Source organism: Pseudoliparis swirei, chromosome 23, assembly GCF_029220125.1.
Source record: "Pseudoliparis swirei isolate HS2019 ecotype Mariana Trench chromosome 23, NWPU_hadal_v1, whole genome shotgun sequence".
NCBI lineage: Eukaryota > Metazoa > Chordata > Actinopteri > Perciformes > Liparidae > Pseudoliparis > Pseudoliparis swirei.
Window position 1 is genome coordinate 11,702,274 of NC_079410.1, and position 23,134 is coordinate 11,725,407.

Consider the following 23,134-nt stretch of genomic DNA (forward strand, 5'->3'; position numbering starts at 1 on the left):
CAGACCAGAATACCAATCGATTGTGTGTGTGTGTCATGTGAGACTGAAGAAGGAAACATCAATATGAGTGGAGCGTTAGAGTGGTTTGTATGAATGTATAAATGAATGTCTCATCGCAGGAGGAACATTGGACTCCTGAAGCAGCGCAGTGACGATTAAGGAGCTTCTTGAGGCTACGTGCTCTCGCCCTCCACAAGTTCATGCCACGAGACGCCCGGAGACAGAAACTGAGGAGGCTTCAGTGTCATCAGACAAAGTGTGTCCACGTGTCTTGCAATGAGAGGCAGCGAGCAAGAAGCTAAGCCCCTCATACGTCTAAGAAAATAGAGAAGCAGAGGAGTATTTCTGAAATGGAGCACAGTGAAACAATGAATGGAACATGTGTTTGAAATGTAATATATTTAAATCCAGTTTATATCCCAGTCCAGTGCCTCCAGTATATTGACCCATCTGCTTCGTTGGAGCACAAATAATCCTTCACAAATTATAATCTGAACAGGTTTTATGCTCTCAGCTGACATAAACACACGGAGCTGGGCCCCGACTCAGCAGTCAAACTGAATTATTTAGAGTCGTGCCATTTGGAGTTTTCAACAATAGAAGACAACGGCAAGCAGTGACGGCTACATTATTGCATGATATACATAAATAATGGAGAATAAGTCGTGAAAAAGTACAATCCGGTAGAAATATGTTTACAGTGGCATTGATTTATATTATAGGATTCGACATTGTCGTGGAGTGTTGTACATCTCAGCAGGACTTTGGTTTGAGGCTGGCTCGGTATATCGAGCCAGCACCATAAATGTACAATACATTATGCATGTAGCTATATTGTAGCAGTGAGTGACACAGGATGACATATTTGCCCGCCAACTGAACACAGATATTCACATTTACATTTGATATATTTCTTCACATGTATAATAAGCCACACATGAATCAGTGTCCGACTACAAAACACAAGAATCAATTGCACTGACATTAATTATGTTCTCCGTCTAGAAAAATAATACAAACATTACTGATTCACAGGTAAGATTTTAAGGATCAAAACTGAGTGACACTTAGATCCTTTGACTTTTGGTCCATTCTCTTTGCTCATGTTCTGCACAGTTATTTTTTACAGTCGTAAAGAGAAAATAAATTGCAGACGGGAACAAAAAGAGAGGAATGACGAGTTGACCAGTTTTCAACACAGCATGTTGTCATATGAGCACGCTGTTATAACGTTGTGTTTTTACACAAAGCAGGACTGTGGAAACATGGCACCAGCCCTGTGCTCTGAAACTATGTCTGTAATCCCGGGTCTCCAGGGAAAATGTATGTCACCCTGGGGACCGGTTGCAAGTGGGCGTGAGTTACTGTGTCTTCCACCTCACCTCAGAGTCAATACACTGAGAACAAACAGTCAAACAGATTTCATTTTCAAATACAGCATCGAGCAAACAGTTGCATGAACTTCTGATTACGTTACAATGGATTTGTTTACAGCCTGAGAAACCCAGCGATGTGTCCGAGGCAGATAGAGAAGCAACGCAGTGTGACAATCTGTTGTTGGTTTGTCCTCCGGGAACAAGCGACGTGTTCCTCTGCGGACCCCATTGTGTAATAATGCCCTCTGTCTCTGATGTGAGCAAAGAGATGCTGATAAGAGCTGGCTGTTATTTGTATCTGATAGATATGGGGACAAGTCCTATCCCCCTCAGATGCTGGTCTGCAGGTCCCCGTTCAGCAGAGTACTTTGGGTCTCCGTGGGGTCGTTGATCATACGAGACTTGTCCTGCCGGATGTCGCTGCGGTCGGCCTCATCCAGCCCGCCCGCCTTCTTCAGACACAGGACGTTCTGGAAACTCTTCTTGAAGTTCTCCGACAGGAAGGCGTAGAGGATGGGGTTGGCGCAGCTGTTGGCGTATCCCAGAACCACCACAAAAGCAAAGGTGCTCCTCAGGATGGGAGTGGTGCTGATGGTTCCCGTCACCGACGTGACGTTGAAGACGTAGAAGGGCAGCCAGCAGAAGACAAACACGGCCACCACGATGGACACCATCCGAGTCACCTTCCTCTCCGAGCGCTTCCTCTTGGAGGAGCCCACGCGGATGCCCGAGGACTTCACCTTGAAGATGATGCACAAGTAGCAAAGGCAGATGACCATGAGGGGCAGGAAAAAGCCCAGGACGAAGGTGTAGAACATGAACGCTGTGTAGTAGGCCTCCTGGGGCTCCGGCCACACGATGGTGCAGAAGCAGCCGCCGTGCTTTGTGACGACTCCGCTGTAAATGACGATGGGAATGTTCACCACGAGCGACGACCCCCACACCGCGACGTTAATCGTCTTGGCCATGCGCGGCTTGCGCCACTTTGTGGACTTGATGGGATGCACCACAGCCAGGTAGCGGTCGATGCTCATGACCATCAGGCAGAAGATGGACGTGAACTGGTTCAGGGAGTCGACGGTCATCACCACCCTGCAGAGCACGGGGCCGAACGGCCAGTGGACCAGCGCCAGCTGGATGGCGATGAACGGCAGGCCGAGCATGAACAGCACGTCGGCCACGGCCAGGTTGAGGATGTAGATGTTGGTCACGGTCTTCATCTTGGCGTAGCGCAGGATAACATAGATTACCAGAGTGTTCCCGCAGAGCCCCACAGTGCACACCAGAAAGTACATGCAGGTGATGACCACCGTGCTGGTTTTATTGAAGCTGTGGTCTGTGTAGTTTTCACGGAGGTCGGAGTCGTTGCCCGGCAGGAAGCTGTCGTACATCAGGTGCTCCGACAGGTTGGGAGGGGACGATGCGAAGATCCAGGAGTCCATGATACCGAGCTGACTCATTATGGCATCTCACCTGCACACAGAAAGACGTTTCTCAGTAACAGTGTGACGTACTTGAAAGTTAACTTATCATTATGAGTGATTTTTACAATTTCACATCGAATAAGATCGTCATTCCGCTTGATATATTTTAATATTGATTTCCAGAAGATGAAAAGTGAAATCCACTGTCGCCAGATTTTCCATGAGGCCCCACATGATGTGCCAGGGAAATTACTCTGCTCACCCTAAAGTCCAATAAGCTTGCTCTTTAAATCCGACATGATCAGCTGTGACACTGAATTCTTTGTTGACACATTTTTTTTATTTTATTAGGGGGTGGGCATGGATGTAAATTAATACCAGCCTAAGTAATTGATTGATGCGAGTCACAATGCTGCCAGGATAGCCTTGCCGCAGTCAAATTGAAGTGCTTGTCACTGCCAATGTTCACAAGGCAAACATGCTATGATAACTTAGTTCAGTGGCAATAACACGAGAAGTTTTATGATGCCAGGTCATCATTTTCACCATGGCAGCAGAACACGGTGGACATCAATTGGAGTCTTGTTTTTGGTGACTACATTTCAGAGCTATAATAAACAATATTGTTTATTATTCCTATAAAGTGGACAACAGAACCTTGAAATTAAACAGAAAATCCTCTGCATTTAGCAACAGGTGAACAATATATACCATAGATGACTATGGATTATGAGTAATATTCGTATCTCTCTTATGCTATATTATTTTGTGAACTGCTGTATTTGAAAAACATCAGGATATTCTTCCTTTAAAACCAGAACAAACCAGCACAAAGCCAGCAGTCAAAAGAAAGAATGGTGTTTCCCACCCGAACAACAAGTGAAATACCATTTTAATGAAGTGCATGGCTATAAGTTATATAGTCTGTTTATCTGCTTATGGCCATGCATTACGTTTGGTTTTAGTTGTAGGCAGATATTCTTTAGGGACAATAAAGGGACAATGCATTTCATTTACAATGTCAGCAAAGACAGACTCAGCTGAGGGTTTTGGGGGCAACATGTAACATTCGTCTCAATGCACATGCCAGAACAGGTGATGCTACTGGTCATCAATGCAACTGCAGACTGAGAAACAATTAGACACGACAGTAAATATTAGAGGGAGAGCTTCAAATATGAACATGAGCACATGAACATGCTGAATTTAGACTGTTTCTTGAACTTATTTAGAACGGAACAGTCACATTAACCTGTTGATGGACAATTTTCTCACATCTACTGACAATTCATCAATAGCTACTGCGAATCAACACACGTCTCATCTTACCTGCAACTGGACTCAATCTCACTATCTACAAAATGCGCCACTTCTGGGATGAAAGTATATGTCGGTGTCTACCGCAGATTCATCTCCAGATATTCGTCAAGCAGTTTCTCTGCAACGCGATGCTCTTGTTTAAATAATCCCATAGTGTAGTCTACATCACAAGAGGAGGAGAACAAGACAGAGAGCGGTTGGAGAAGTGAAAAAAATACGAACGTGGCTGCACGAAGAAGCTCCGACGATGCGCTCGCGGGGAGATGCGCGCCGTGACTGCCTTCAGCTGGAGAGCTGCGCGCGGGTTAAAGATGCTGAAGAGACTCCTCACCTGTGAACCTAAGAGAGGCTGACTCCTGGGATACAGATATCCGGTTCTGAATACAGGTGGAGCCAAATGAACTGAAGCCTACATTTCAATGGCATCGGATTCATCCAGCGCGTGTTGGACACGAGGTGCACAGGAAGCATTCACACGAGGCAGTCAGTGTTAATGGTTGAACACATTCAAAGTTAATGTCGCCCCCTGACCCAATAAGGGACAGATTCCACTTACGCCACTGACGACCAGAAGCTGTTCTCCTCACACCCATCTTTATATGTATCTCCCTGACATCAGAGGCAGCACCGCGCGCAGAGACTCGAAGCAGCACTCACATTACGCGCCATGAAAGCCCCACACACGACTCCACTGCTGCCGATTGTTTTTAATGATATTCTCATCTATAAAATACAACGAGTGTTAACGTAAGTAGGTTTGTGTGTGCGGGAGGAATGGAAACCTCGGTTTAACGGCCTCCCCGCAGCGTCGTGGTAGCAGTAACCCCCCTTCATTAGTGGCACTCAATTTTTTGATTTTCTCCAAACTATTAATAAAATAATGCGCGAACCAAAGTGAACCAAAAGGTCTCCCAAACGAGGGAGGGGGGTTATATGCAGATGACATACCCGTTGTTCAGCCCTTTAGCCTTTTAATAGAAATCCATCCAACCTGCTGCTCAGGTAAGGTCCATTTCATTCTCCTTCAAGCTGCTATATTGGTGATGTAGAAGTGAGTGTCAAGTTCAAGCTGGGTTTAACCGTTTCAGCAGTAATGAGAAAGTTGTTGTTTCTCTTTATTGGCTACGTTTTTTGCATGTGTTGTGTTGTTTGTGTGTGTGTGTGTGTGTGTGTGTGTGTTTGAGTTGTTCAAACTGCATTTTGTTTCTGACAACTGTATTCTTGTGCTTTCCACGAGCACATGTTTTTAGTTTAGCAGTGTGAGAATGAATGACTCGCATGTATAAGTTGAGCTAAACAATATTAAAACTACAACCTGCCTGTATGAGCCTCAGATGTCATCGATCCACGACGTTTCAGATCACAACCGTCTGCGGTGGCCTCTTCATGTCACCTGATGACTAAATGTCAAGTAATGGATTGTGTTGATTAGCAGACGTGTCTAAAAGACGATAATAAGCTCAAAATGGAAGTCAGCCTCCGTACCCTCATAGTATCGCCATCATGCAGTCACTCTTCAGCCCTGACGCGACTCCACGCCTCAAGAAGATGCGGAAGAAAAGGTTCCGTTTCAAAAACATACGTTAGCCGAGCAATTACGTTTTTCTTTGAGGCTGAAGGTGCTGACTGCAGTATTGCGTTCAATAGATCCTGTTACTTTCTTTTGTCTTTACAATCCGCCTGAGCCCACGAAACTCTGAGTGATTCCACATTATTCTTGGCCCGAAATGTAATTAAGTGAGAGCTTTAAAATGAGCACATCCGAACTGTTGGAGGAGAGCGCAGTATAGTTTCTCTCCATCTCTGTGTGGAGGTGTTGTCTTGACATGGACCTGGATGGTCACAGGGGAAATTAAACAGATTATGGAGGGAAAGCATTCATTCATTAGAATCTTCTTATGCCACCAGGAACACTAGTCCATTAAGTTGATTTAGTGGTGAATACAATTAAGGGTAAACAAAGCCATATAAAATGTAGACGATGCTGTCAAACTTTAACATTTGTTTAAAACACGACTTTGTTTTGATTTAGAAAAAAAAAGAAAGTGCATTAATGACCCTGCAGGCACAAGCATTGTTCATCAGTATTTGTCCAGACTGACAAATGCCGATGCTTATCGACGCTCGGAGGGGAAATCCTGGGACGTTTAGTTCTGTGTTACTTTGACTGAAAGCGCTGAGAAATAATGAGAGCTCGACGCTCAGGTCTACATTTGTTCCTAACTATTGAGGCCAGCCCAATCACCTCAGACCCTGAATTGAAAGCATTGATTATAGATCCCGCCAATTAGCAGCCCTAGTGCTGCAAAATATTCAATGCATGCTTTTGGCATCTTTCCTAATGATTCTGAAACACAAGCCAGGCGCTCTGACAAAGATTGCTGCAATCTTTCTATTTTTCACACTCAACTTTCTTTTATAATTTTCAGATTCAATAAGATACAATTTGGAGTGTTTGGATTATGTTTTTGAATGAACCAAAGCCGTATGTGTTGCCGTTGTTTTATGTCTTCATGGATACGTGTACATTTCTCAAGGAACACAACAACCTGGAAGAGAAGGTTCATAGCCGAGTGGGCGTGTTAGACTGCATTCGCTTGAACAAAGAGGACCAGACACACTGGAAACTGACTGTACATGGCAATGATTTCTAAAAGTAACTTTAAAACTAAAAGTTCTTTATCAGAAATATGTCTGAGGAGTTCTAATATTTGAGATGAATTTGTCTGCCCATCAAAGCAAGTTCCTTCTGTGGCCACAGTATTAATAAATGTAACTACAAAAATCCACAGTTTTGCTTCTGTGTCATTGTGTTATACAACAAAGCCTTCAGTCTTAAGCCTCAGGCTGCTGTGTGTGTACTCTTTGCACTGTGCTGGTTATTTACATATAATGAGTCTGGCTGCTGTGATAAAGCCTGCGGAGGCTAACTCCAGCTCCTAGGAGACACTATTGTGATGACCTGGTGATTCTGGAGCGGGTTGATCTGTCAGCTGTGTTGATGTTTTTCCAGACTCACAAGAACGAGCACTGAGAGAGGAGGACATGTGCCTCATAATCCTATGGTAAATATGTTTATTACCTTCGCATTGAAAATGCGGAAGGTTATGTTTTGATCGCCGTGTATTTATTTATTTATTTAGTTGTATGCGTGTTATTCGCATAAGTAAAAAAGTATTAAACCGAATCGCATGAAATTTGGTGGGATGATTGGTTATTATCCGGGGACCATTTGATTAGATTTTGGCATCGATCGGGTCAAAGGTCAAGGTCATGAAAAAGGTCAAAATCTTCTTGAATTGCATGAAATTTGGTGGGATGATTGGTTATTATCCGGAGACCATTTGATTAGATTTTGGGATCGATCGGGTCAAAGGTCATGGTCAAGGTCATGAAAAGGTCAACATCTTCTTTTTACCATAGGTCAATTTTTATCCAATTGGCATGCAAATAATGCCAAAATGTTCATAATTCAATGCCCAATCTTGTGATATGCGAAGGTATGCGCTCTACCGAGTGCCCATTCTAGTTGCACATGTTTCTTCCTTTGGTACACTGTCCTACTCCTAACACACACACCATTGTGTCAGATAAATCAGGTTTTTTTTGGAAATAAATCCTTCTAAATCTTCCATAATCCACAATTTTGCCCTGGCTTTATTTGTTTTTAATTTTGAGATACCTGTTGTTATTACCTCCACCTCAGAGGTTATGCCTTCGGTTTTCCTTTTTTGTTATCGCTACCAGCTCGATTTCATGAACCTTGGTGAAAGGCTGTAGCAATGAGTCAAGGAAGAACGCCTTACGCCTTCTCTTTTTAGTTTTTGTCAGTTTGCTTCATAATGGATATTAAATGTATTATTAAAAAATATCTGTCTGTCATATTATGAGTTTTGGTCATTATTCTACTTTCTATGTCCAAGTATGTTGGCTGACTTGAGTTATAAAGTCCATTGTCGACCTCATACGTTACCTTTTTTCCCCCAGAGCTTTCAACCACATCTCACAGACTTCCATCAGCATCCATTCACACTCACATTTACATTCACATTCACATTTACACACCGTTATCATCTGCCCCTCAGATACGACAATTTCCATATGCTCACATGATGAAAACGGAGCCATCTCCAGTGAGAAAATGTGAGAACCAAACTGCCCGAGTTAGAGCATCTGAATAATAATCATAATAATAGTTATAATAATAGTTTAGATTTACTGCACCTCAATGTGAACATCAACTAATTCCACAGCAGTAGATGTCGCCATGACATTTGACAAATCTGCATGTCAAATCCAAATTAATTACATATTAATCGGAATGGTTGTGCTGCTTCATTTGAAATTCGATTATGAACAAGTTTGTGATTTAATTTGTGGGTAAAATTGAGATGATAACTATGATGATTATGATGATGATGGTGTCGGAGGAAGCACAAATATATATATATATATATATATATATATATACCACGGTGTCGTCTGTGTTTTGTAATGGAGTAATCGATTTTTGAGGAGATTTAGATATTGCAGCACTGTTGTGGCTTTTATCGTCGGCTGTGTCTTATTGACAGCTGGTCACTTCCTGTTGTGTCTGTAATTGTGCCCTCAGATCCTCAGAGGCTTGTTGCAACCTGTTATCTGGCAGGCAGACGCCGCTCACTTTCTTCTTGTTTACCAGAGAACAACTCTGCTCTTCCGAATCTCAGGTTCAATCAAACAAATAATTCCCTCTATTGTAACAATCGCAGCCAATTTCTTTTCTTTTAGTTTCTTAGAAGTCACTCTCACAGCATCGACGATCAAATGCAAAACATTTAAGAGTGAAACACTTTTATTTCTTGACTGTTTGGTGCCTTGTGGAATCCCCACTTTGTCTTTTTCCTGCTTATTCTGTTAAATTTCTCTTCTGTTAACTTCATTTTCCTTTTGGATATGCATTCACATGTTGTTTTCCCTGTGGAACCAAGTAATTAAAATGTAAATGAAGCCTCTGAATCCTCAATACTATTTCCAGACTTCAACATCAGTGCCATGTCTGAGCTCCTATGCCAGCTCACAGCCTTTTCATATCCGTGTTGCCATCTCCACGTCGTCTTTAGGGTTAGTGACACTTTAGACAAGTTGGCTACACCAACCGATTTCTCCTCCAAGTTCCCTCCACCTTGTTTTCATTTCCTTTTCATGCAAACTGTCAGACAGAGATTCATGAATTTCCTATTCACATCTGTGACATTGTCCGACTGGCTTTCCCTTTCAACGGCCGCTGGCTGAGACTTCTTGGGGCTGTGAATCTGGCAATGGCAAAATCACAAACCCAAATCAGTGGACACTGGGAATTTGTGGAATGGGTTATTAAAATGGCAAGACGTTTTTTCAAGATGAATGTGACAACTCCATGGCCGTCACCCGTGGGTTTCCCCCCGAAACACCAGAGATTAGCAGACAACGAGGTATTCGGGAACATGCTTTATTCACTCCAGCAGACCGCACGACGGCACCTCTGCTCACTCTTTCCTCCTTCCACTCTCTGCTGCACTTTTATGTGTGCAGCGTCGGCTGCTGACTGATTGCCAATCAGCCACAGCAGCCGGCGGATTACCAACCAGCCAGCAGCCGAGGCCAATTACAGACCCCACCCCCACAGCTGCCACAATGAACATATAGATATACGGTTAACTCGCCATTTGTGCCTTGATGTGTGAGCTTTTGACTGGTTTGGATGGTCTTTAATCCTTTCACGTTGTGTTTTTCACTTCATAAAAGTTAATTGTACTTTTTTGGTCCCCTAGAAATGTTTCATTCAGCATTCGGTTGTGCGGAAGTCCACAAACCATGCGGTGACGCCATGCGGATTACGTACACTTCTTATATGAAATCTATGCAACCACCTCAGAAATAAGCCCCTTTTTATTTTAGATGGTAACGTTAAAAACAAGATGGCATAAGCAGTGCTCTTTTTTTTCTCCTTCACCACGCAATTTATATGGAAATAATGTACCTTTTACACAATTGCTATATTATACATACATGTGTGTGTGTATATATATATGAACATGCGAACGGTCATCCAAACACATGTTTGTATACATTAGGATTGTTTTGTTTTTGTGAGTTTTTCATTCTACAGGTGATGATTTTTTTCTCCTAACAGAATACAGCGCTACATTTAAAAGGTTCACCACTTGAGCGTGCAAGTTTAGTGGGCACCTGGTCATTGGTGTGCAGTGCAGCTTTCTAATCTCAAGGAACCAGAATTGGTTTCCACTCTTCTCTTAAGAGCCAGGAGATGATAGATACTGTAGCTCATGGAGGAAGGCAGGCGTCAGCTCTGATTTCTCAGGTGGGCTCTGCCCGACTGCGCCGTCAGTGGCACCGACCGCCTCGCTTGGCCATCGCTGACTTACGCCCCCTCAGGAGTTATAATCTCAGGATCAACACTCGTTGCAGATAAACAAACGTCTTCCTTCATGTAACGGCTCTGTTTTTATTTCACTTGTCATTTCTGATTTCCAGTTCCACTGAGTCCAATCATCACATTACGGGCTGTGCAGAGCTTCTTTCAAATAATACCTCTTCCCAACACTTCTCCTAGACGCCAATTATTTCAGGGAACTTTGGAAAGTTGCTTTCACTCTATCACCTCGAATGCCACTTATGTATCCTCCAGAAGAAGCAGCAGGAACTCCTCTTTGCCAGGGCTGATTGCTCATTGACTCTAATTTGCTTCGTGAAGTGAATAACTCAATACTAAATTCTATCGTGTTACTCCCGTTGCTTTGATGGATTAAAAAACCTGGTGACTAAGACCTTAACATTATGTAAGCAACACATTGATGATAATGTTCCAGACTGCTTGTTTTGCACAGCATGTTAGTTGAGCCTAAACTTATGAAGAAATTAATCACATAGAGGAACTATAAATGTTCGAATAATTCCACAATTAGCTGCTTTTACACCTTCTGAATTTGGAGACGAGTGTTATTTCAACAATATTGGTCATAAATATCATCCCTGCCAAACATGCAATGGAAGTCCAAACTATTTAACAACCACTGAGTTAAGATGCTTTTAATATATGAATATATATATATATGAATAAATAAATATTGTATTAATCTTCTTGTCCAATTTGATAATGCTTTACTTGAGACATGAGACTTATCTGACTGCGTGTAATTTGTTGTAGGCCTTCACTTTCTGATCTGGCTGCGGCACAGTTCTCGAGGAGAGGCGTAAACAGAATGCACAGCCATCTGCACACCGCCGACCTCTTCGATAGCACCTACAACTGAAGCAGCCGCCATCCTTCAGATTGCTTGTAAAAGTAATTTAGAACCTAAAGCGGCTCAACACGACTCTCCTAATTCATCTGATATGTTCAATGAAGACCTGTTTGCATGATGAACAAGCTATTTGGAAAGCCTTTGTCATCTTGTTGAAACATGATATGTACATATGCTTGTATGCCACATGATGTTTTTTTATTGTATCCAAAAGGTTAAAGCATATCTTCTCGGAACTAATAAATCCATTCAGCTTATCTGTCAATAGCAATGTGGCATTTCCCTTTCATGTATCAGTTGTATGTACTCAACATTTCCAAGCTCAATATTGTAACCTCCTTAGAACATATGAAAATGGACAGTGTATTTGAAATCAACATTGATATTCAGACACTGCAAACAAGGCTGGCAAACAACTGAAGGTGCAACTATTCTTCTGGATATCAGTGGAAGACTGAGTTGATGTGGCGGCTCATGCTCGCAGGCTTTATGAAACCTAAGTCAGATATTTAGCTCTAATTTGCTTCTTCTCTTTGTATCATGCACAACTGCAGACATTAAAATCCTTCGTGCTTATTTGAAAGCTTCTCAATGAAATCTGATGACCGTGTTTAAGAAACTGTTCAACTTGCATGAGCTGTCGCAACATCGTATGTAAAGAAGGTCAAGGGTGTCTTAAGCACCTGCGGTGATCAAATTCAGACGATCGTCATCTTCCTGGCTTCCCCTCTCTACCGTCAATACAAATCCTTTTGGACTTGTCGTGCAGCCTTATTGACACGTTAAAGGACCGGCCACGTCATGTGAATGGTCCCTGAGCCTGAAACTGCTTCAATACACAACATCAGCATGCTGGCTTTACAAACTGAGCCAGCTGTTTGGTAACATTAAACACAATCTATAGTCTGCGTTTATGGAGTTTTGTTTACAGTGTTGATTTGACTCTTTTCTAGGCCAAGATGACAGAAGACAGTTATGACACCAGTGTCTGGAGGAAACATGTTTTCTTACATTTTGCCTGTATTCTTTATTTTCCCAATTATATTAAATCTTCTAAGCTTTTGTCTTCCCTGCAAATCTAAACAGAGCTTTTATTGTCTGGTGATCCAGACCATTTCTTTTTGAGCATTTCATGTGCATCCTGTGGTTTGAACTCACCAGGCATTCGACACATCGATTTATTAAGAATATCAGGAAACTGTTCTTTTTAAACCGATAATCGGAAGTTATCAGAATGATACAATTCTACCACATGCAGTGTTTCAAAGCCTTGTCTGTATGTTCTATTGCTTTAACACGGTCAGTTAACTATCAAATGGCCAGTTGTCATCTTTGACGTTACATATTTTATACAACTCATGTTTGATTTACACACATCCACAGCATGAGAAGAGTTGGTTAGCACAACAAGAGGCTCATTTGAATGTCCAGTTTAGTCAGGTCGATGGAAAGCAACCGGCTGAATATGCGTCCTCCTCTCCGTCTGTGTGTCTGGGATGAGTTGTTTTCAGCTCTGGCTTTATTCATGCTTACAATGTGCACCCCGTTGGCCCTGTGGGGATTATCTCCGGTGCCATGGATGTGCATATTTATCCTGCTTAAAGGCTACCGCCTTGAGTCTCTCAAATACAGACATGCAAAAACCTCAGACTATAATATGAATAATGTGTATTTAAGCCAATGAAACATCACAACTAGGTTGTGCATTTATTTTTTAAGAGTTTTCTGTCTGTTTTAGCAAATCAGTTTATGTAACAGAGATCACCTTACATCTCATTGAGGAGAGATCTTCGTCATCGGGTATCCATCTCCACGGTCTCCTCTTCAGCTGTCCTTCGACTGTTTCGGGTCGGCTGCGTTCGCTCAGGTTGGTATTGTTGACTGTGTTTGGCCTGTCGATCCCCAAGAGGGGTCTCACACTGATTAGTGAATGCCTGCAGCTTGTTGATGATGCTAGTGGTGGTCTTCCAAGTGTCTGGTCTATTCAGCACAATGGTCTTCACGTTGGAGTTTACATTTTGTTCTGAGTAAAATATGTTGGGATTTCCAGATCAATTCTTGCTGTTATAGCTTCCTCTGTTCATCCGTCAACTGTTTGTCCGAGCTGAGGACATTTATTGACCTCTGGAAGTCTTCGACATTGCTGATGTGCCATCTTAGTTTTCTGATTCTTAGTTTTTTGCTTCTTCTTATCTTTTTTTGTTCATCCGAATGTTTTTCGTTTTTCGGTTCATTTATTTTCAGCTGCAGTTCGAATAGCTATGACTTGGCCTGCATCTGTCGGCACATCAGCAAAGTCGAGGACCTCCAGATGTTTTGCCGAGGTCCACTGGATGCCGGCCTGTTTATTGTTGTTTGGTTCATGATCCATACGATACATAAGAGCAAGAGGAAAGCAGCCATGTCTTACCTATGCTGCGCTGGTGGGAGTCGGTTTTCATCTTCGTAAAGAGGAAGTTCATCAGTCAAATCATTCATTTATTGATTTGTTGTTTGTTTGTGTTGCCTTAACCCTTGTGTTGCCTTCGGGTCATTTTGACCCGAATCAATATTACACCCTCCCCCCGCCTTCGGATTAATTTGACCCCATTCAATGTTTAATGTCGGTGTTCTTTCGGTAGTCAACAAACAAACATAAAGTGCCTCACACTTAAACTTGGAAAACAATATTAATTCTAATAATTTTCTGGAGGTTTTAATTGCTGGCGTCAAATTGAACCCAAAGGGTAAAATATGTTAGTAAATATAAAGGTAACAGGAGGGTGAAACATTGAATCGGGTCAAAATGACCCATAGGCGGGGGGAGGGTGTAATATTGATTCGGGTCAAAATGACCCGAAGGCAACACAAGGGTTAAGTAAGTCGAAACCTGTTTATTGGCATAATCCTTAGTGAGTAACAGCTTTGGATATACATTACGAAAGCTGCATCTATATAACCTGCGTATTGTTTGCTCGGCAACGCAGATCTCAAGGCCAACGACAGATGGCTGCGTAAGGAGATACAGACACGTGGCAAACAGAGAGAGGGAGTGCGGGAGAGAGAGAGAAGGTTTCTTTCCTGCAGCAGCTGAGGTGTCCGAAACAGCCAGAGACGCGGTGACAGAGATGGGGAGCTCGGCTGCTTCGGCTGCAGCAATCAACCCGGTTTCAACAAAGCATCGACCGCCTCTTAATTCATCTTTCATATTGAACAGAGCAAAAATCACGGTGCTACTGGAACCTGCAATGTTTTTTGGGCTGTGTAATTAAGATGGAGATTTGTAAATAGTGCGGTAATGAAATATAAATTACCCAGAATATTGTTAACAGATTAGACACAGTTCTCTGTCAGCCATTGGAGTTGGCGTTCAGCACATTCACATACATTATGACTTATTCAGATACAACACATGCCTTGTTGCCTTTGTATGAATGTGAGCAATAGAATAATCGTTATCCACCAATATTCAGTAAAATATTGAATCAAGACATTGGTATTCATGCTTTCCGTCGAAAAGTCACAGATCTCTGATAATGTTACATTAAAAACAACCAATCCGTGTTTAAACTGACAGACGGAGAGCTGGTAACAACCTCTTACGTAATATATATACAGATATGGTTACGAGGGTAGCTCTACTAACAGCAGTTAAATTCATGTAATCTCGTAAAATGAAGTGTTTGTGAGAAACTTGAACAACATAACTAGATATTAGAGATTTTAACACTTCTAATTTGTTTTAATCCATAAAAATACAATCTTTTGTGTTTTCATGATTTTAATTGTGTGCTTTTATGAGGAAGTAAACCCACTGTTAATTACTATCACAAAGTAAAAGGATAACATTTAGACATTTTGATGGTTTACACAGACTTCAGAGGGGTTGAAGTGATTCTTGGGACAGGCTTTTTAAACCAGTATGTATAATCAAATAACAAAGGGATCTGTATCGGGGATCTCTAAAACATATATTTGCTCCCTTTTTTCTTTTGTGCTGATGGTATCCGTGACTTTGCACCGTGATATAATCCGAAGCGTGGGCTTTATCCCCCGTTGCACCTCTCCCTGGGAAGCATCCTTTTAGATCACTGTCACATTGGGCTGCAGCGAGCGAGAATCCTCAGCTCGTTGCTCACGTTCACATCACTCTCTGACACTTGCTACCCGCCTCCGTTGAGGTGAACCGATGTGGATGGATGGGCCTTAAGGAGAACAAATTGAGAGAAGAAGACAACGGACATGACTTTGTTACACTCATTAGGGGCAGAAGACCTGGGTAAACGGTGTCCACAAGTGTCGGCCAGGAGTGTCCATGACGTCGTTATAGTGGATATTTAGCTTGAGGAGGAGACGATGCTGCTCTCTGTGTCACAGAAACGCAGGTCATGACAAATACAATACCTGGGACCTGACATCAGTGCAGAAAGCTCGTGTGCCGTGACCCAGCTGATCACAGCAGGTGTCGAGACTCGTTTTGGACACGGACATCCCCTCCTTGTGATTTGCCCAAGCATCCCGATCTTCATCAAAGAAACAAAGCACATATGATTATGAATGGATTGAAGCAGCCCTGAAGCCACTGAGCAGAGGTGTGTGTGTGTGTGTGGGGGGGGCATCTTTGTTAAAATGACATGCACAAAGATGTGACATGCAGAGGAGTGACTGCAGCCATCATGAAGCCGTATGGCGATGTCAGACAAGAACAAAACTGACTCAAAGCACCGGGCGTTGTGTGACAGCAGTAAACTGGATGGATGCAAGATAGCATATAGATATCGTTACAGCATGGAATTTAATTTAATTTAGTTTCATTGCCAAGAGAGTTGAAGTGGAGAAGATTTAATGAGCAGCTTTAGTCGGTTTAGATGGACTTAAAGTGGCAAAGGGTAGCATGATGAGGTGAAGGGCTCCTGGGACTGAGAGATGTGACACAAACAATTAACACATAGGACTTTATTTTTTGGCGTGCAGCATGATGAAATGATTCCAAGACCAATGAAACAATTAATTTTACTTTGTGCCATCTAGTTAAATGTAGTTATACGCTTCACTGGTAATGGCAGATATTACTGATTTGGCCACAGTTTGTCACCGTAGTGTTAAACCATATCTCAAACTAATTAACTTTATACTTTATGGAGCTATTTTTCATGAGTCAATAGTTTTTTATGGGAAAACACAATGCCACTTAGATGTCATGGGTTATATTTTAATATATATATATTAACATTTTTTTTAACACAATGCATCTTTGCCGTTGATAAAGCTGTGACCGGAGGCAGTGTTATGATTTTTTCTTTTATTTGGCAAAAGTTCAGTCCTGGAAGAGGTTGGGATGAATTGTGGGTGATAGTCAGCACAGATGTCTCATCATGAAGGTCAGAAGTGTAATCAAATACAGCCAGAGGACATTAATGGCGGAGCTAGTTTTATGGGACCCCCCCAAAATAATTATGTTATCAATTTTACTTGAAATGTAACTGCAGATCAGTTGTAGTGGGGTTTCTCACAAAGAACAGGCACTCCTGACCTTTACAATAATGTGTTTTCACATTAGATAATGTATACCATTTATTTACTATGATCATCATTATTGTTGTAATGGTCACAGAAACTTTCTAACCACTTTAGTAATAATAATAATAATAATTCATTATATTTGTAAAGCGCTTTTCAATGACCCAAAGACGCTGACAGAAAATGCAAAGCAAAAGAACAGACAAGAATGGGCAACATATAGAGACAAAATAGAACAGAACAACAAAACACAGTAGTCAGGGAAAAATAGAAGCAAAGCGGAGGGGGGGGTTTGGGGAAAGGAGGTGGTTAAGGGTAGGGGAGGTCATACGCTCGGGAGAAGGTAGTTTTTTAAGGGATTTGAAGGTGGTAAGTGAAGGTGAGTCTCTGACAGGCTGGGGGAGGGAGTTCCAGAGACGAGGTGCAACTCGAGAGAAGGCTCGATCACCAAAGTGTTTGAGTTTGGACGGAGGAACAATGAGCGTTATAAAGTTGTCTATTACCCATCCAAATGCACATTATCTTCGAAAAACAAAAAAATATGTCTTAATAAACTGCATGTTTCCACAATTGTCTTCTTTTTTATGAACTCAAAATAGTTATTTCTTCCCTTAATGCACCTACATGGTAATGTAGTAGTAACTCTTGACTTATTACTGTTTAATAAAAAACTATGAATGCTTTATACATCAGATATAAGACAACTTGTGGGTTGCCAGGTTGTGAAAACCACTTGTGTTACCCTTAGTTACCATAAAATCATGGATGAAGGTTGCCTTATTAGAAAACACTACCAAAAGAGTGTATCATTGTTCGGTTGGTCCCTCATCTGCTCTTGTGTTATTGAAAATGTCTTGAATACATATCTACAGTATTTACTTTACAATAGTTATTCAATATACACCTGCAGATCCTCTAATCCCCCCTGAGCAGAAAGAGTCAAATATCTTTGTGGCTTTCTGTCTGTGTGTGTGTGTGTGTGTGTGTGCGTGCGTGCGCTTCGTCCATGTTTGTGTGTTGGTGTTGAAGTTTATTCAGGTGTCAGAAGAAATAGAGCCCGGCTCAGGGGAGGGAACCATGTAGCATCATCAATCATGTGCCCAGCAGACTGACAAAAAGCCAGACTTCATCCAGTAAAACATTCCTAGGGAAGTGGGTTGCTTTGGTAGACAAGATAGTCCATGATCAGGGTTCATAATTAATTTATTGTCTTGTAATATAAGTATATAACATACTGCATTTATGTTGTAGAGTTTTCATTTGTTCTTTTCTTGCTGCATATCTCGATAATTCATCAACCCTGAACGACAAAATCAGTGCTCTGTCGGAATACTTTGTGTCTTGGAACATTTTCCACACATTGTGTCTGATGCGTATGGGCAGCTTATTGATTGATGTGGCAAATAATTAAGGTGGAAGGTTACATCTTTGGGGAATCGCTCTTAAAATGAGGAAAAGCCTTTTGGAGCATTATTTGTTAATTCGTCATCCACAGGGCACCTGGGTAAAAAAGTGAACCCATGTTATTATTCAGTACGTTTTTGCAAGCACCATTGACATATGTTATTGATGACCCTCTTTTTTCAAAATATGACATTTTAATAGTGTGCAACTACGACTATAAAAGCTTAACGTTTTTATCTTTTGTGATACTAACAATTGATGTGAAACTCTTTGGTGTTTGATGTTGCACTGCAGCGATATTAAAACCCAGTTTCAGACACAAATGTATTCCCTTCACCAGAGTCCATGACGACTCTAATTTCCATCTTTCTAATCGCTCGATGAATTAGATATTTTATGTAGATATTTTTCATGCAGCGCTCTGTGTGACTAAACACAATATCAGGTTGCCCCAGAAATAATTAGGTTTATAATGAGAGCCACAGGGTTTACCCAGAACACACCTGTTGAGAGAGTTTGAAATCATGAGATCCTAAATGGGACATGTGCACGATGGTCATGGGCTTTGTAGTTCTAACGGGTTCGTCGATGTATCAGGTGGCAACCATGAAGAGTAGCAGGAAACCTCATCTCGCCGTTACTGTTCCGTTCCGTCTTGTTCTCCGGGTTTAACTATCCACATGAAAATTAATAATTGAATGACATATGATTATCAAATGAAGGAAATCACTTAATAAAACAGTGAGCTCGTCTCTCTCACGTTTCCGTTGACAAGACGACAGCGAGGCCAGCGTGAGGCTAGAAAGATAATGTCACTTTTGAGAGAAAACCAGATGAAAGTTGTCCACTTTAAGAGGTGTTAAAGGAAAGAAAGGTGCCGCTCAATATGTCTGATAAGTTAGGGATGGCAAAATTAGTTTTCTTGGCTCCTGTTAATGATTTTGTGGCGCTTTTCAATCCACAAAGCTTTAGGGGATTAGCAACAATACTTTCACATTGAACTGAGAGATAAAAGCAGAGCTTCTTAAAAGGTACGTGGCTCATTCTCAAGTTTGTGCCACTTTTCTCCCCGAGACTTCACAGCTCAAAGAGTAAATGGTTTTACGTGATTCATCAGCAAAATCTACGGTTTTCTGTGTTTTTTCTTTTTCCGTTCAAACTATTGAAGCTTTCACACATCCTTTAGAGTCTCAGTTTGTCACTTTTCATATTGAGTCAGATCACATACTGGACTGTATTCAGACTACATTAAATGATAAGGTAATAAATCCTGCTTTCTCCCGGGAGAAGTGTTATTTATCCTTGCTTATCAATCTATTTTGTGACAACATGGGGGATCCGTAACATGCACCATGAACTTATATTAGCGTGCATTATCTGCAGTGATATGTAGTCGGTAGCAGCCCATATTAAAGTTCTACATTGTTGATTTATCTCCGGTGATGTGGATATCAGCAGAAGCACATTGTTCCCTCTGGTTGTTCTCCTGTTGGCTTCATGCTTGTCAGTGATTGCCATCTGTGTTTGGCTGAGCTACAGCAACAGCAGACCATTTGAAAGCACAGACACCTGATGTGTTATCACATGCCAAAGATCATAGAACATAAGGAAAGGATATTGCCCAAACCCAAGCAGCATTTGTCCTGTCTAACACAAGATTGACCGACAAAGAGGGGTTTTGTTTGCAAGAGAAGTGGTGACGTTTCCTTTTCTTCTGTCCCAAAGGGTTGCTTTACGATTTCTCATTATGAGAGCAGATAGAAGGCTTGATGACAATCCTTTTCATTATAGCTTCAGTCAGCTGTGTCCCCCACCATCGTTATAAGATCAGCTGATCTCAGAATTACAACAATAATCTTGTTCGTAGCCAACAGTTTAACAATAGGATTTGATTTGCAGGCTGCAGAAGATACGGCATTCTGAAAGTGACGTTAAAAGCACCGCGTCATTTTTATTATTTTACCTTTTCTTTTACTTTCTTCATGTCCACAATATATGTTTGTGTATTAATTGTGTCTGTTTCAATGTTATAGGTGTAAGTGATGTATGCAGATAGAAAACAGGCAAGTTTTCTACTCATTGCAAGTTTTCCACTCATTGTATCTGCAGACTCACGGTTACGTGGTTTCAGACAAAGAATGCACACGTGTCCCAACATCTACTCTAACAGATATACTTATTGATTAGCAACTGCAACCCAAAACACTGTCTCTAGGTAAAATAGAGTTGAAGGGTATTTTTTAAACTATCACCATGTCCATGACCGATGTTTCATTTAATTAATAATTATATATTTTACATTTAAAGATCTGAACCTGCATGATTATTTTATTGTTTAAATCATCTCCTTGTGTGATTTAAAGTGTACTTACTTTCAATCAAGATATTGATTGTCCAAAATATTTGTATTTTATTATAATTGTACCAATTAAAATTATTTTGTTATCAGCTGTGGGAAGATGTGGATATGAGAAGCGTTGTGCTCACACCCTCTGCAGGATGTATTCTCAGCTTAGACAGTTTGCTTTATGAGTCCTATAGTCTGGGGTAACTCGCTGCTGGTAACCTCTGTGCACTGTTTGCTGGTTATTAATAAAAGACAAATTAGCTTGAGAAATTGATTACAAACTGTCTTCTTGCTGCCTATTCATCGTGCTGCTGGGAGTGGATAGAAAGCCACAGTTGTCATACTATCAGTCACAGACATGTTCTGATCCGACAGTGGCATTACTCTTTGACAGTAAATACGGACTTAGAGCGGTCGGCCTTCTGATAAGCTCCTAGATCACTTACCACTCTGATTCCAGATGCTGCTCCTGATGGTGTTTTGGTGTTGGAGCCTGAAGCAGCAGATCGGTGTACTGATGAAGAGGATAGTGATTAAGACTCGGCTCTATGTGGTTAGTCAGAAGAATGCTGGGCAGACATCAGTTGATGAAGTCTGCGTCTTGAAACAGAATCGGTTGAGATGAATGAAGAACAGAGTTAAAGGCTAAATGTATAGTGTGTCTTTAATCACGACCCAATATTTCTCCTCCTTCACTTTTCTTTTCTGATTCAGCAAGATACATATTTCACGTTCACATTTTGGAATAAACCAGTTCTCTGCTCTGTGGGTCAGCAGCAAGCCAATCAGCCTTTAAGAAAATCAAACATACTACTTCTTCATGTTAGATGTCATAATTTTAGCAGCTTATTATCAATAGATTTGTGGGTCCTACATACTTAAATACCATTTACACAAGAGGTCACATTTAAAACGAGAACACCTGGTGAGAGACGTTTGGGAGATCATTTAATACGATATTCAAGAGAAAACATGATTTAGTCATTTTGTACACACACACACACAGACACACAGAGACACACACACGTTTGAATCGGCATACAATTATATCTAGCTATCTATATGTATATTCATATAAAATTGTATCTATATACACTACCGTTCAAAAGTTTGGGATCACCCAGACAATGTTGTGTCTTCCATGAAAAATCACACTTTTATTTATCAAATGAATATAAAATATAGTCAAGACATTGACAAGGTTAGAAATAATGATTAATATTTGAAATATTAATTTTGTTCTACAAACTTCAAGCTCAAAGGAAGGCCAGTTGTATATCTTATATCACCAGCATAACTGTTTTCAGCTGTGCTAACATCATTGCACGGGTTTTCTAATAAGACATTAGTCTTCTAAGGCGATTAGCAAACACAATGTACCATTAGAACACTGGAGTGATAGTTGCTGTAAATGGGCCTCTATACACCTCTGGAGATATTTCATTAGAAACCAGACGTTTCCAGCTAGAATAGTCATTTACCACATTAACAATGTAGAGAGTGTATTTCTGATTAATTTAATGTTATCTTTATTGAAAAAACAGTGCTTTTCTTTGAAAAATAAAGTCATTTCTAAGTGATCCCAAACTTTTGAACGGTAGTGTATATGTATAAAATATATATATATATAATTGTATGCATATATCTATATATAATTATATATATATATAAACACATATAATTGTTATATATACATCATTTTACATATATACTGTATAATTTTATATAAATATATAAAAATGTATACATATATATGTATACATATATATAGATGTAGATATCTCTTTATATATCATTGTAAAAATATATATATAATTTTATATATATATATATATATATATAAACTGTTTATAATCCCAGGGACAGGGCTGGTCTGTCTCACTCAGGCCTCATGTTCTCTAACGAGGGAGATTATGAATGCAAAGATATTGTTGGTTCATTATGAGTCATGATGACCTTGTTCCTGTGAACCAATGGGATGAGTCCTGGCTGCTGGATGGAATGATGCATTCACGGGGAACGGGACATTTGTCCACGTGCCCGCGACGGAACATTTTAATTCCCTTCTGTGGAAATGTTCTGGAAGAAACTGAAAAGTGAGTTTGTCATCATCTAGTTGGACGTGTCGACTTGTTTTATGACCAGGGTACCCGTTGGACGTATACGACTTGTTTATGACCAGGTTTAAAAAACCCACATGGATTAATCAATTGTTTTCATAGTAAATAAATTGTAATAATTTAGAATTTTGTGGAAAAACCTGAGCGCCAGGTTAAAAAAAACAATTGAATTAATCAATTGTTTTAATAGTAAATATATTTAACTAATTTAGAATTTTGTATTGGGGGGGGGGGGGGAATCTGAGCACCTGGTTAATAAAACCCACTTGGTTGAACATATTTAGTATTAAAACAATAGATTTTTTTTTGTGTGGAAAAACCTGAGCACCAGGTGAAAAAACACTTGGATTAATTAATT

The 23,134-nt window shown here is 40.7% G+C and overlaps 1 protein-coding gene across 1 annotated transcript; it reads right to left on the bottom strand.

Moving 5' to 3' along the window:
* Positions 1–1,705: 1,705 nt before the first annotated feature.
* Positions 1,706–2,818, bottom strand: LOC130188923 (somatostatin receptor type 2-like). Its single transcript, XM_056407486.1, has one exon. It carries the CDS (start codon positions 2,816–2,818, stop codon positions 1,706–1,708), a length of 1,113 nt encoding a protein of 370 aa, XP_056263461.1.
* Between the last annotated feature and the right edge of the window lie 20,316 nt (positions 2,819–23,134).

Coding starts and splice junctions, on each gene's coding strand:
- LOC130188923 (XM_056407486.1), bottom strand. CDS start 2,818: ATGGACTCCTGGATCTTCGCATCGTCCCCTCCCAACCTGTCGGAGCAC.